This window comes from Monodon monoceros, unplaced genomic scaffold (genome assembly GCF_005190385.1).
Source record: "Monodon monoceros isolate NGI ecotype Baffin Bay Population unplaced genomic scaffold, NGI_Narwhal_1 Super_Scaffold_21, whole genome shotgun sequence".
Lineage (NCBI taxonomy): Eukaryota > Metazoa > Chordata > Mammalia > Artiodactyla > Monodontidae > Monodon > Monodon monoceros.
This window is the reverse complement of record NW_021703778.1, coordinates 143,937,575-143,953,495: the sequence shown is the minus strand read 5'-3', so window position 1 is coordinate 143,953,495 and position 15,921 is coordinate 143,937,575. Positions and strand designations below refer to the sequence as shown.

The following is a 15,921-nucleotide window of genomic DNA, read 5'->3' as shown; positions in this document are numbered from 1 at the left end:
GCTGAGCGCCAAATACAGTAGGGAAAGGGGAATAGTATAGTATCCAGGTAAAATGCAGAAGTATCAATGGTTCAATAAGATCCGACATTAAATATTTATATAAAGCCTGGAAATACTTCATCTACAAAAAAGAGATAGGAAAATTCCTTTGTGTGCCAACGTGCCTGGTGTTTATGCAAAGCCTCTGAAATAGTTAAGCTTTTCTGAACATGTTAACCCAGATCAGGGTTTTACTACTGATCCCACATTATGTTTAAACACAGTAATGTGTTAAGTTCAATGTACTATAGCCAGCTATTTATTTATTTATTCATGTGTTGGGTCTTCGTTGCTGTGCACAGGCTTTCTCTAGTTGTGGCAAGTGGGGGCTATTCTTTGTTGCGACGTGCGGACTTCTCATTGCAGTGGCTTTTTTTGTTGCGAAGCATGGGCTATGGTATGCGGGCTCAGTGGTTCAGTAGTTGTGGCTTGCGGGGCTCTAGAGCGCAGGCTCAGTAGCTGTGGCACATGGGTTTGGTTGCTCCACGGCATGTGGGATCTTCCTGGACCAGGGCTCAAACCCGTGTTCCCTGCATTGTCAGGCAGATTCTTAACCACTGCGCCACCAGGGAAGCCCTAGCCAGCTATTTTTATTTTAGTCCTACCCTTACACTCTAGATAAATTTGAGGCCGGAAGACCAATTGCATCATATTACCTATTTTTGTTAAATATTAATTCTGTCAATAAGAACTACTCCCACAAATACCATAAAATTCTGTACTTGAAAGGCTACCTAGAGAGCATAAATCTCCTGTATTTAAACCCAATCAAATCAGACTTTTTTCTACTTAGATGGCAAATGCGTCATCTGTTCTTACTGCATCAGTTTCTCTTAACAATGTATAGAGAGCACAAGTCAGTGAAATAATTCTTGTTAGAAACTCCAAATACCAATACCTTTTAGTATGTCAAAAATCGTGACCTTGGTACTAAAGGAAAAAGGATAATCTGTTCCACAAGTATTTTTTTAAAAAATTATTTCGAATGGCCTTTAACTCTGGGATCTTGCACACAATTTAAGAAAAACTATGCTTCTAGTTTCTAGAAGATTAAGCAGTAGATTAAGTTTCTACAAGCAGTATATTCAGTTTTCATCTAAAATGAACCGTGCTGGGTCCAACCGTGGTGAATGAAGTAGGCAGATTTGTGTAGCACGTGCAGAGTGGCTTGAGGCGGCTGCTAACTTAAGCTTAAATACAGCTGGTTTCTCTACAGTTAAACACAACTTGCCTAACCTGGAGGAGAAAGATAAATGGAACAAACCAACCGTGTAAAGGCAATACAGCTGACCCCTGAACAACACGGGTTTGAACTGCGTGGGTTCACTTCTACGGGGATTTTTTCAATACATACACTACTATGTTTACGATCTGCAATTGGTTGAATCCGAGGACGTGAGGGTCAACTACGGGGCTCGAGCAGGTGCAGATTTTGGTATCCATGGAGGGCTCTGGAACCAATCTTTGCGGATACCGAGGGACTATCCTTTAGTCTCAGTATCAGGCTCATGCCACTATTGGTAAGGCAAGATTCAAGGAATGGCAGACCTGGGCACTTGTTTTGACTATTTGTGATTCATCTGAACGGTCCATATCACACTCTCTAGATGGCCCAGGTACAAATGCAAATGGCACCCAGGGCAGGGCTGGTATGAAGGGGAGAGTCAGATGGAGGAGGTGTGCCCAGCCAGGGGCCTCACTTCCACATCACAGTAAGGTGGTTTGTTCTCAGTAAGACTATGAAGGGAATGCTTAAATTTTTTAGTTATACTTTACTACGTTTCATGGAGGAAATTATATTCCCAGGTACACTGTATGAATCTGAGGAATCTGGAAGTATTCCCGATGAAGGTCACGAGTCTATTCTATACTCAAATATTCTGCAAACAGTAGCAATACAAAGTTTCTCAAAGAGTACCTTCTATTTATGACTCAAAGTTGAAACTTAACTAAGAAATACTAAGAAATTTACTAAAAGTTAAGAATGATGTATAGGACAGCGAACTCTTAAATTTTCATGAAAGAATAGCCGTCTAATTACCACACCTTTCAAAATGAAGAGGAGACAAATAACCTGAAAATGTAAAGCTCAGATTTTACAAGCCCTCCGTCATAAGATCTTAAATCCTAGTCCAATGTCCTCAAGGATATCTGAAACTAAGAAGCCTCAGAGGGAAGTGAGTAGAGGTTAAAAAACCATTGGCAGCCTCACTTCTGTCACTTGCATCTTATAGCTTGGAGAGCCCCAGGGCTATTATTATTAGTCTTATAGGGAGAGCACGCGGATTCCCTTTCCTCTGGGTGGAGTTATGATGAAAGGCAGACACAAGTACCGACAAAAAGAACCTCCGGAACTCAAAGATCTCCATCTGGAAAAAATGGAGTTGATGCCTTCTTTAGCACTAAAAGTTGCTTGCATCCTAAGAGGATAATTAGCTACAAAAAATATTTTCACTTTCAGAGGTCAGTGTGTTCAGCAATAAGCTTTAGTTTCTGTTGCAGAAATTAAATTCAACGTGGAATCAAAATATATTCTGCTATTTTATTATAGGGACTATTGTATAAAGAAAATAACACAAATCCAGTTTCACTCATAAAAGCCTGATGACTGTCCTGGAGAGAAAGAAAATAGCATTGAGAGGAACAAAAGGTCCTTCTCTAAACAATGGTTTCCTAGGTTCATCCCTCCAAATGTGGGCCAAATCATGAATTCCAGTTAACACACACCTCAGAGGGAGCCAAGTTTGGAATGTGCAGAACAAAGAATTTATTCAGCGACCACTTGGATGTTTTTCCTTCTCGAAAATAATGAAAGCAAGAGGAGTCCAGATGGGAATGCAGCCACTTTGGGAGAGGAATCCTTTATTGAGATAAATAGCAAGGCTCTGTAAATAAATCCCCAGTATTACATGAGGAATTTTAGAAAGACAACTAGGCTTTTTTTTGGTTGTCTGTTGTGATTAAACTATTTCTACATGGTATTCTAGTATTTCTGAAATAGTTAAGTGACAATGTTTTATGTCTTTTAAGATAAAAGACATCATTGTGTGGTTTTTAAAATCTCCAACTTTCTGCTCTCAACTTGAACCAATGACTCTTGAAGCATAGCTGGGATCTCTTTTCCTTGGCGCCCTGTTCTTGCTGGACCTGGTTCCTGAGGCTCAGATGAGTCAGGCTCACATTTTTGCTCCAGAGACCTTCCTTCTACCCATAGCAGCTCCTGGAACAGAGACTTCTCCCCATCAGCTTTGAGGGTTCCTGATCCTTCTGCAGTGCGGGGCCCACAAAAACACTCAGAGATGTGATCAAGACAAGCACAGTGATGGGGAAAGGACGGTGCATGGACAGAAAGAAGTTGGCTTCTTCTAGGAGGGCACTAGCAGGTTACTGAGTTAAACTGTCTCCTTCATTAGCCTAGGTAATTTGGGGTGACTGAATTTATAGTGCAATGATTTAAAATTATGTAGTCCATTTGTATTCACATTTTAAGAGTACTTTATCGAGTTCAATTTTTGGCCAAGGTTCTTAGTTCACAGTGCTGCATTTTACAGTTTGAGACAAAAGTGCTAGGGCATGCTGGTTAAGGAAGAGTTCACCAGTTATCACCTGTGACGGAATCCACTGTGACTTTCAACTTAACAGCAAACCTCGTTTTGTTACTTTCTGGGATCCCTCAATCCCTCTCCTTTTGCTTACTTTACTCAGGACTGAGTGTTTTAACATATCCACTATTTTCTTTTACATTCAGAGCAGTGGAAAAATATGTGTGTGCTATACTAGTGGATTTCCCTTCTCACAATTCTTTATTAACAAAGTGACACAAACACAGACACTCAACCAAAAACCTGCATTCTCTTGCCACTGTTGTATCACTCACCTCCAAAAGACACAGACTGTCAAAGATGATGATATGGTCAATGTCACCTCAAAGAGCCTGCCAAGTTCTAGTTCATATGGCTACTGAGTGTGCAGTGATGATTTCTGTTGATATCACATGAAAATGAAAGAGCAAAGCCCAAATACCATTGTACAGAGCTGCATTCTTTGCTGGAATACATCTTCACTTATCCTGATGGCTTTGGAATGCTGCCATGCTTTGAAAACCACTAGTGCATGCATCTCAGTTTTAAGTTTTGATTTCTAGTAAAATATGGGAAGACCTAAAGCTAGTGCTTATGGGCCTGGTGCTATCTAAATTTGGGGCAGAAATTTAGAGAAAAGCTTGGGAGGCACACTCACCGCCTCTCCAGTGGGCGCCCGTCACTGGAGATGCTTCGAGGAATGTTGGCGGCTCTTTCTGGAGGAGGCATCTTCCCGTCTCCTTTCCCGGCATTCAGCCTCGAGGTCATGGGACTCTGCACCTGGGATGGAACTTGAGGTGAATGAGGCCCCTTGTTGGCATTCCTCTGCCACTTGTTATTATTTCGAAAGGGAAACTTGAATTCGTAGGAAACCCCTTCGTTCATTTTGTACTCCATCACTGGCATGCGGTAGGTCTCAGAGCAACTCCTAAGGGGAGGGCACAGAGAGAAGAAAAATCAATATTGCTTTTTCTTGTTGGTGGAACCACACTGATTCTCATTAACAGTTAAAATGGATCAAACACTTCATTCTCAAGTTTCAAACCATCTTTCAATCATTAGGCCTGTAATTATTTTCCTTTCAAAAACCAGAATCCCAGGAAGTATTATACTAGTATTTTCTTTTGATCAATCCTAAATGCTGAGTATGAGATATGGAGTCTTGAAAATTCAGTGAGACCTATGGTCACCCTGGTGGGGATGGGGGTGGAGTAGGGGGCAGAGTCAGCACTGAGACCTGGGGAGGGAAGGTGCCCAGACAGCATGGTGGGAACAGACCCCTAAGATGGGGCCTCGGAGGAAAGAGTCAGCTTTATATCCTTAATCGTAAGGGAAGCTTTAGCTCCTTCCCTTACGATTAAGGATCTAAAAGGGTATATAGTTTTGAATTCGTTGGGATCCCAATAGTCAAAAATAAGTGGGGAGAATTCTTGAAATCTAAACTGAGAGCCAAATTTAGCTCAGGAGGAGGGGAAATAAAGCCAGTTATTGAAATCAGCAATTATCAAATCACCAGGGAACAAAGCATAATCTGAAATCAGGCCTTTTTTTTCCCCCTTGAAAGCCAGAAATCTCCCATAGCAGAGCCAGGCAGCAGTCTGAGTGAAATTAATGGCAGGCACAAATGTCTTCCATCACTTTACCCTCTTTTTGTGCCATCATTCCATCCCCCAAAACTTAGGAAACGAGGAACCCACTTTCCATGACCTTTGCCCAAACAACCAAGGAAGGTTCGACCAATTATTGACTTGATTGATAGAAAAATTACTGAAAAAACCTACCCCCACGAAAACATTAACTCAAACTGTGCATTTGAATTTCATCACTAAGAGAAAAAATGACTTTCTTTCTTAAAGACATTTCAAAGATTGAGAAGCAGGTGGGAAGATCTGGAAAGAAAAGATTAAGAGTAATTACGAAATAGTCCTTTAAGAGGTACTTTAGAGATAGCATAAGGGGAGTCCAGATCAGTGCTGCCCAACAGAAATACAATATAAGCCACAAACAGGAGCCATGTATGTAAGTTTTAAATGTCTAGCAGCCATACTACAAAAATAAAACGAAACAGGTGAAATCAATAATAAATTTTATTTAACTCAATATATCCAAAATGCCATCATTTCAACATGTAATCAATAAATCAGTATTACAAAATTTACGAGACATTTTACATTCTTGTACATTTGGAGTGTATCTTATACTTAGAGCACGTCTCACTTGGGACCAGCCACGTTACAATGGCTCTGTAGTCACAGGTGACTCATGGCTCCTGTACTGGACAGTGTAGGTCCAAAGGGCATCCAGCTGAAGGCCTGGTCTTGATTTGGGGAAGGTGCTTATGTTGGTGGGAGAATGAACACAATGGAACGGGCCCCCCTCTATGACCTTGTCCATGTATCTCGGGGTATGACTCATGACATTTTCAATGTACCCCACCATGCGTCCTCTCCCACGTCTCCATGACAGCCACAGGTTTTGAAAAGTGCTGCTTTTGGAGCATGTGCATTTGCTGGGGTCCTTGCCCTCCTCAGTCTTAGCCCAAGTCTCCAATGGGCACCTTTGCTTGGAGTTTCCTTAACCTCTCCCTCCGACTCCTCAAAAGCCTAGGTCAACCTTAATCTGACCCTATGCCCAAGATGCTGCTATGCCCCTTTTAATGGTTTGATGACAATGGCTTTCAAATGTTTTCGACCACAATCCTGGTGACAAGTACATTTTACACTGTGATACAGCACAACCGCAAATACACACACACATACACCCTTCCTCTGTCAGCTTCCATTCTGCTATATTCTGGGTTAATCCATTTCATTAAAAAAATACATTGGGTACAACCTCCTAAACTCATTTCATGATCTACTTAAGAATAACGATCTACAGTTCGCAGAACACTGTATGGCCTACTTGACATTAGTTTCAGCAGTTTTGACTTCTTATATAATAAACGCTTTTCTCTGAAATGAAGGATTATCACCTTAGGCCTTGATATAATTTCTAGCTTTCAATCAATATTTCTGACAAAAATATGCCATTACCATACTTTTTTGGTTGTTAACACAGGTGTTACTGCAGTATATCTGAAGTCTTTCATTTCTGATCATGCAGTATCTAGAGCTCGGGATCTGGAAATACAAGAATGTTGCAAGAATGCAAAATGCAAGAATGTTGTAGCTTGCCAAAGAAATATTAATAAAAATTTATAATAATGCATGGAAAAATTTCTTTCTACCTCAAAATCAGCACTAGCTTTGCTTCTCCTCAGCACTGGTCTATTTAACTTGTAAACTCAGTGGATCATATCATCCATGTCCCTTTCTTTTTTTTTTTTTTTTTTCGCGGTACGCAGGCCTCTCACTGTTGTGGCCTCTCCCGTTGCGAAGCACAGGCTCTGGACGCGCAGGCTCAGCGGCCATGGCTCACGGGCCCAGCTGCTCCGCGGCATGTGGGATCTTCCCGGACCGGGGCACGAACCCGTGTCCGCTGCGTCGGCAGGCGGACTCTCAACCACTGCGCCACCAGGGAAGCCCCATGTCCCTTTCTGTTGGCTGCCAGGAACCAACCACATGTACAGAACACGTACAGACCTTTATCATGTATTCCAGGGCATTAACTTTTCAAAAATTTCTCCCTTGGCCACGTTTTCCATTTACCTCCCCCCATTCCCCATTTCCCCACCACACATACACAGAGATTCCCTCACTGAATTTTAATTCTGTACCTCCATAGGCTGATTCAGGCCCATATTGCATCAGGGTAGAGAATAAGTAAATAATTAAAATAGAAACAATCATAATGTAATATCAAATAGACAATACCAGCTTTGGGGCCTTAGTTTCTTTCTAAAATGAAAGACTTGTAATTGATAATTACTAAACTTTCTTCTAGTTCAAGCACTCTTTGAAAGAGTCTTTCAAGCTGCATAATGTTTAATACTAAAACTGGTTAAAAGATCCCATTAGCCAAAGATTTTGTCTCCTCTCTATATTTCATCCCCACCACCCTTCACATATTATTAGAGACCTTCTGCATATTCCATAATCACAGAATGAAGTACGATAAGGCCAAAGCAGGGAGAGAAGATTCATTTACAGAGAATGAAAAGCAAAGATTCCATAGCGCTGAACCTTTGTCACCCCGCCGCTTCTGACTGCCTTCGAGGGGGGGGGGGGGGGGGGGGGGGGGGGGGGGGGGCGGGACACCACTAGCTTCTGCTCCCTTACCTATCCCTATGAGAATGACGCATGGAATCCAGAAGTGGGCAGTACACCGAAGGACAAAGATAAAAGCTGGCTTTTAATGACCTGCATGAAAGTTCATAAAAGGATTTATATTGTATTACTCCAAGTAAAATCTGGTGTTGAACAATAAAAACTCGGGCACCTAGAGCTCACGATGGGCCAGCACTAATCTGGCTGCCCTACACGAACTCTCTGAAGTACGAGTATCATTATCCCCGTTTATCAGATGGGGAAATAGAGGCCTAGAGAGATTAATCTGCAAAGACTACACAGTCAAGAAGAAGTGGCAGAGCCAGGATTTGAACCCACAGAATAAGTCTACTTGTAGATTTGTCTTATTTTAGTCACTAACTAAAGGACATTTCTACTCCAGGTTCCCAAACTTCATCTTATACTGACTATTGCATTTCATTCGGGCATGGGCTATAACAAAATGTCAACAATTCTTAAAGAGCTATGGTCAAAAGGAATTACAATTTCGGTGCTAAAAGTGACACATGGTGACAAGCTGAAACCATAAGTTAATTGAAAAGTCACTCCATCTTCTTTCTCTTTTTCAGTCTTTTCATTCTAACTTTTTCCTCTAATTTCTTATTACCCACTACTCTCTCCTTTATTCCTAAGACACTAAGAAATACAGATAGAAAAATCAGCCGAGCGGTACACTGAACAGAACATCACAACACCTGGGCTCCTGAATCAGAAAAGTTGGATGTCTGGGGACAGCTGTGTCCCTAATCATTCATGTGACTTTGGCTTGGAAAAAAAAAACTTAACCTCTTTGAACCAAAGTTCCTCATCTAAAAAATATGAGAGACTTGAACCAGATGATTTCTCACAGCCCTTCTAGCTCTAAAGCAGGATGCTTTTGCAGTTTGAAATAATTGTTTTTTAAAATGAAGAAAAAGCTCTGCAACCCATTCTTACTTAAAAGGTAATCTGGTCCTTTTAGGTAATGTGTTTTTAGCGCTTCCTCTTGAATGGCCCTTGATTGTTTTCTTTAGGGAACTACATTCAATATAAGGGAAAAGAATATGAAAAAAAAATATACACATATATGTAAATACATAACTGGATCACTGTGCTGTACACCTGAAATTAACACAACAATGTAAATCAACTATACTTCAATTAAAAAAACAAACCCATAGGCTGGTGGCCCTCAACAGAATGATGGCCTACCACTCCCATGCGATACCATTCAGAGCATCACAACTGAATCTGTTATCTGGGTACTTGTAATTTTGCCTAGAGAATGACTGCTCAAGAGTCAGAGGTCACAGACACCAAGACATACAGCTGGTCATACACTCTGATTGGCGATGGAGGGGATGGGGGTCCCTCCTGCACTGCAACATCTTATTCTCTGGGGGGAGCCTTCTGATGACGTCTGCAGCCAAATCCCAAACCTGTTTCTGCCAAGACTGCTTCCATCATGCTGTCATCCTAGTTGGCCCTATTCACTCTCTGGGCAGCTACTAAACCTCTCTAATCCTCATTCTCATTGTTTCAATGGAAATGAGGCTGCCATGAAGATTGTTTTGTTTTTAAAGCCCAGTACACAGTAGGGTCTCAGGAATTTTGCTTTTCTTTCCCGGTCCTCTCTTCTCTTTAAAACAGTTGCCTCTGGAAACAATTCATAGAGGGTCTGCTTATGTCCTGTGAATAGGGAAAAGAGCTTGATTTAACAGGTGTTACTAAAGCCCCATTTGTTGTTGTTAAACTGGCTTTTTTACTTACAAGCAGCTCATGCAGCTCAATATCAAAAAAACAAACAACCCAACCCAAAAATGGGCAGAAGACCTAAACAGACATTTCTCCAAAGAAGATATACAGATGCCCAAGAGGCACATGAAAGAATGCTCAACATCACTAATCATTAGAGAAATGCAAATCAAAACTACAATGAGGTATCACCTCACACCGGTCAGAATGGCCATCATCAAAAAATCTACAAACAATAAATGCTGGAGAGGGTGTGGAGAAAAGGGAACCCTCTTGCACTGTTGGTGGGAATGTAAATGGATATAGCCACTATGGAGAACAGTATGGAGGTTCCTTAAAAACCTAAAAATAGGGGCTTCCCTGGTGGCGCAGTGGTTGAGAGTCCGCCTGCCGATGCAGGGGATGCGGATTCGTGCCCCGGTCCAGGAAGATCCCACATGCCGCGGAGCGGCTGGGCCCGCGAGCCATGGCCGCTAAGCCTGCGCGTCCGGAGCCTATGCTCCGCAACGGGAGAGGCCACAACAGTGGGAGGCCCGCGTACCGAAAAAAAAAAAAAAAAAAAAAAAAACCTAAAAATAGAACTACCATGTGACCCAGAAATCCCACTACTGGGCACATACCCTGAGAAAACCATAATTCATGGAAGCAACCTAAGTGTCCATCAACAGATGAATGGATAAAGAAGATATGGCACATAAATACAATGGAATATTACTCAGCCATAAAAAGAAACGAAATTGAGTTATTCATAGTGAGGTGGATGGACCCAGAGTCTGTCATAAAGAGTGAAGTAAGTCAGAAAGAGAAAAACAAAAAACTGTACGCTAACACTTATATATGGAATCTAAAAAAAAAAAAAAAAAATGGCTAGGGGCAGGACAGGAATAAAGACACAGACGTACAGAATGGACTTGAGGACACGGGGCGGGGGAAGGGTAAGCTGGGACGAAGTGAGAGAGTGGCATGGACATATATACACCACCAAAAGTAAAACAGACAGCTAGTGGGAAGCAGCCGCATAGCACAGGGAGATCAGCTCGGTGTTTTGTGACCACCTAGAGGGATGAGATAGGGAGGGTGGGAGGGAGGGGGATGCAAGAGGGAAGAGATATGGGGACATATATATATGTATAACTGATTCACTTTGTTATAAAGCAGAAACTAACACACCATTGTAAAGCAATTATACTCCAAAAAAGATGTTATGAAAACAAAACAAAAACCAAACAAAAAACACCTGCCTTTTCAAAACTAGTGACTCTTGCATATGAACATACGTGGGTGTTCGTGATTACATATGATCCCCACGCCGGTGTCTGTGTCCTGGGACCCTTGGATCCCGGTGACCCTGAGAAGCACGCTGCGGGGGACGGAGGGCAGCGTATTTCCAGGAGGCCTGCTCTTCCTGGCAGCAGCACCAGCTGACAGACAGGAGAGTGACTAGTCAAAGAGCAGAGTAATTAGCTGCAAGGACAACAGCCGTGGGAGTGTGAAGTGCGGAGGAGAGGAAAAAAGTGACAGAAGAGCATTGTCTTATTTTGTTGAAAATTGTACCAAGGTGTTAATGCTTCAACTATTCCTTTCAAGTTGTTTCTGAAGGAGGGAAGGGGAGAGCAGGCTTCTAGTCCTCCAGAGGTATCAAGGGCATCATTTCAGACCCACCTAGAAGGTATGACGGTGGCTTTTCGGGTGGAAACTCTAGGGCAAGGGGCAGAGTATGTCTCCGAGGCCTGAGGGGCTGTGCGGTGCGCTGCTCCTTCAGCCCAGCCCCCCATCCCGCGCTCTAATGGGGGCAGGTTCCTAACACTCTTCTGTCCCGTCACTGCCAGCTCCCTGGCTATGAGAGGATGACAATGATGCCCCAGAATTGGTGCTGGGAGATGAAGACAAATACAGCAAATACTACAAATCAAGGTTCTTTTCCCCAACAAAAAGCCAGTTTACCATCATATCTCTGCTTATGCTGGTACATAGGAAAGGATTTGGGTCCCAAGTATACAAAGTTAAGAGTTTGGATTCTGTTTTTGTTGAGTTTTTTTTGCGGTACGCGGGCCTCTCACTGTTGTGGCCTCTCCCGTTGCGGAGCACAGGCTCCGGACGCGCAGGCTCAGCGGCCATGGCTCACGGGCCCAGCTGCTCCGCGGCATGTGGGATCTTCCCGGACCGGGGCACGAACCCACATCCCCTGCATCGGCAGGCGGACTCTCAACCACTGTGCCATCAGGGAAGCCCCAAGAGTTTGGATTCTGAAGTTAGACCTGAATTTGCCAGATGAGGCTGGGGAGTTACTAACCTGAGTGTTGGTTTCCTTTAATTAGGAGTAATATTAATACTACTACTTCATAGGGTCGTTACAAGGATTAGATGTGCTGATCCATATAAAAGCGTTTTTTTCTAGGGTCTGGCACATTAAAGTAATACTCAGCAAATATTAGTTGTTTTTACCAATACACCACAGAAGACGTATCTAGCCTAGTATTTTGCTGTAGACAAATCACTTCCTGTCATGGGCCTATCATCTATCCAGGGCCAGGCCTTTGGACCTATCTTTCTAGTAACTACTATTCACAATTCAATGTCAGTAATGTTGCCCATTCCATCCTATCTCCTCACACACTCACACACACCTATTTCCCTCTCCCCCATACGAACTGAAGAGCTTAGAAACACGGGGAAAGACCCCTGAGCAGACAAGACAGTGTCGCAAGATCTACAGGCTTCCTCTTGAGTAGATTAGTCCTTAGACCAGTGTCTCTAACTCTGTACTGTCTAAGGTTGACAAGTTACACAGCTTGGTTATCTTCTCCAGTTTATAGATGCCTGTTTAGACATATAAACTATAAAGGAGACAATTTGTAGGAAAGACCTCGGGATGGAAAACAGACAAGAGGAAGAGGAGGAGAATCACAGAGCACTTGGAGAGCGTTGTAAGGACCCAGCTGCCTTTCTGATCACCCTCGAGTCATTCTTTAATTGTGGTTCAGCAAAATACTTAACATTAATACGATGTGGTTGAGGAAACGAAGGCAGCACTTTCAGAATATACCCTCCCTGCCCTCAAGACGGCTAAAACAAAAAGTTCTGGATATAAATTCTGGTTTCCAGGGAAATCCAGTCATCCGAATGGGAGCATTTCTTAAAACTATCAGACAAAGGGATTCTCACCACATTCTGACATCAGCACATAATCTCTGGGCCATCTAGGAGGTAAGCAGTATTAAATACCATCCCAAGCACAGTGTGGTCTATAACACTTGGTTTCAAGAACTGAAGTACATTGATATTGTCATTGTGCTTACTTTTTAAAGGGCACAAATAACCCCTCATAACTGTTTACATATTCTGCCATCTGATGTTCATGAATCTATGAGAGCTCAGGTGTAGGACTGGTCATGTTTTGGGGGAAAAAAATAGCATAAAGAATATTGTCTTGGCTTTAGAAAGCCTAAGAATTAATTGCCGAAGCTTAACAGAAACTCTTAGAAAATAATGGGTTCAAAGCAAATTAACAGCTTGAAAAAAAAAAAAAAACCCCAGCAAAAACAGCATGTGCATGCCCAAAGGAGAAAAGAAACAGTTGATTAAATTTGTTCCATCAGGAAACCTCCCCAGAGACAGAGAAATTAAATTTTCAACAGTGCTGCTGGCTTGGCAGGAGCTGGGAGGGGCGGGGAGCTCCTGGGCTTGCCTTTGGGAAAGTCCGGGAACCAAACTGCCCAAGCATCACAAGCAGGACCAGCTCATTTGAAGCCAATTTCTGACACATGCAGATGCAGTTAAGGAAAAGCTTGGTAAGTCACATTCAGCCCTCCAGGCTGAGAGAGCAGGCGTCAAAAACAGCACTTTGAGTTTTGGACAGCAATTGGCTACAAATGGGAGATTTGGGGGAATAAGAGTGTCATGGAACATAAAAGAAAAAAGTCTAACAGTTTGTCACGCTGCATCTCTTTTTAACATTAAGTGTTCACTGTTTCTCAGCTACTGGTGCAAGATGTTTAAAATGGATGTTACCAGACATCTCTATCTGTAATGGTGACTTTATATACTCAGAGATGTAAATCCTGTGAATGGTCCAAGTTAGTGATTCTTTCCAGTTGCTGCTGCCACATGCTGAAAGGGAGCTCTGTCCTGAGTCAGACTTTCCATGGAGGGAACGTTCAGCATCGCATTGTAACCTAGCGCTCTTCATAACCTCCTACACTCTGACCCAGTTGGGGATGTTCTCCATGGTACACAAATGGCCCTGGACTCTCAGACCTACCTCCGTGGGGTGCAGTCATCGTGTGGGGGGATAATGACAACTTTCACCGTGACAGATGTTCTCAGGAGATCGATCATCTGCTCGTGGCTCAGAGTGGCCACCGCCACCTTGCAGATCTCCACCAGCCGGCTGCCCTGCCTCAGCCCTGCCTGCCAGGCATAGCCGTAGGGCTCCACATCTGCCACGATGCCCTCGTAGTTGACGTGGAAGCCAAGCTGTCCCAGCCCATTCCTTCGCAGAGTCATCTCCACCGATTCACAGCCTTTTGACATGAACTAGACAAAGAAACAAAAGACACACAGTTTAATGAATGCAACAGGGTCTTCAGTGGTACGCATGGAAAGCAGGGTTATTTCTGAATACCCTAATGCCAGCTGAAGAGCAGCCTGGTTATTCTGCCTTCACTAATCTCCATTCATTAGGCCGAAAAGAACACACTTGTCTCAACGGCTTCTCAGAGACCTACAGGGAGCTGGCAGCAAAGAAAAACGGTATTCTGCTACTCATTTTGCCCTTAAGACAGACATTCAAAGCAGCAGATACCCGATCCAACAATTCTTTTCACCAACTAAAGCAGATTGGTTGGGCTACATCATCAGTCACAAGGCAATGGGATCAGGTCACACGCAAATGAGTTTCCAACAAAAAACGCACAGTGTGTCTTCCCCCATTTGTTCTACTACTTTTCCTTCTGAAAAAAATGATGGGAAGCAAGTGTGACATAAACTCTGTGTTCCTTCGCATTGTTAAGGGGGTTTTCAGAGGAGCTAATAAAACAGAACAAGCTTCTGTAACTTAGCTCTAGCCTGTACTATGAAAGGGACATGCATGTAGGTAAGTGGAAGGAAAACACTGACCTGAAGCCTTTTGACAATCTCTTTGATGTCCTCATTGTTAATGAAACTCTCCACTGACACACATTCACCTCGCTCGTAGAAGATTTTGAGGCTGGTGTCGGTTGAGGTCCACCCTATCACATCTCTGCAGGAACAGTTGAAAACCACGCTCTTTGTTTCCTGTTCGATGAGGACGATGAACTCATTGGAGACCCCGAGTAGGCAGTCTATCTCCATAGCCTTGTTGTAGTCTTTGGCCCGGACAGCCCACACAATGGCCCCCATACTACTGAGCTCAGCTCCTGGGTATGGCTTAGACTTTTCTTTCTTCTTGGAGGCCAGAGAGATGAATGGAAACTTGCCGGATGGGTCAATAGGGGTGTTGGTGACATTCTTTTCTGCCAGATCTTTCAGGTATTCTTGACGTGTCCGGGTTGCCATGGCCCGGAACTTCTCCGACTTATGAGCAGCATTTTCTGCATTAATCACTTTGGCCAAAAGGAAGTCCCTGAACACATTTGACTTAGGGAAAGTGACCCCTTTGGGGATGGGAGGTCCAAAGGAAGGCACATCTCTGGACCTGGTGACGGCCACGCTAAGAGACAAAGCAAAGATCAATGAGAAAGAGGCTTGTCAATACTTCTCAGACTCACAGCATGAGAATAAAATACACTTTCTCAAAGACAAAGATGCCCTTCAGAAGGAAAATAACTGTCATCGTCCCACAAGAAACAACACACACTTCTACTTAACATGTGCATACTTTTCATTCACTCATATTTAGGATTTATAGAACAAAATTTTTTCTAGGTCAAAATACCCAAAAAGCTTAAACTAAAAATTTAAATCAACCATAACTCCGTGAAAAAAAAGATTTATTGTAATATTCTTCATAGTAGATAACATTTTAAATCCCTAGTGATTATTTCCAAAGTGGGGAGGGGGTTGGCTACTATAACCATATAACCTTTCAGAACAAGCACAGATTATGTAAGAACATAAATGTTATCCCCATTTTAGATATGATGCCCACAGCAGTCAGCTTATGACGAAAATATCCACAGATGCATGACATAAGAGAAATGGATTAAATTTAAAAGAAATTAAACAAATATTTGTTGTCCTATGTGTCAGGCCTTAAGCAACCAGATCAAAGAGCATAATTTTAAAACAAAAATTGAAATCTGAGTAACAGAAAGAGATTATGATTTTTTTTTGGTAAGAGCAACTGTGCTTTAAAA

The 15,921-nt window shown here is 42.7% G+C and overlaps 1 protein-coding gene across 14 annotated transcripts in view; it reads right to left on the bottom strand.

Moving 5' to 3' along the window:
- SIPA1L1 (signal induced proliferation associated 1 like 1) overlaps nt 1-15,921 on the bottom strand; it is a 377,878-nt gene that overhangs the window by 68,154 nt on the left and 293,803 nt on the right. For all 14 annotated transcript variants that reach the window (XM_029239481.1, XM_029239492.1, XM_029239493.1 and 11 more), the window contains 3 exons: nt 14,702-15,275; nt 13,845-14,119; nt 4,279-4,548 (listed from right to left, as the gene is read on the bottom strand). In XM_029239481.1, coding sequence (XP_029095314.1) covers nt 4,279-4,548; nt 13,845-14,119; nt 14,702-15,275 — 1,119 coding nt within the window. The remainder of the gene's footprint in view (nt 1-4,278; nt 4,549-13,844; nt 14,120-14,701; nt 15,276-15,921) is intronic.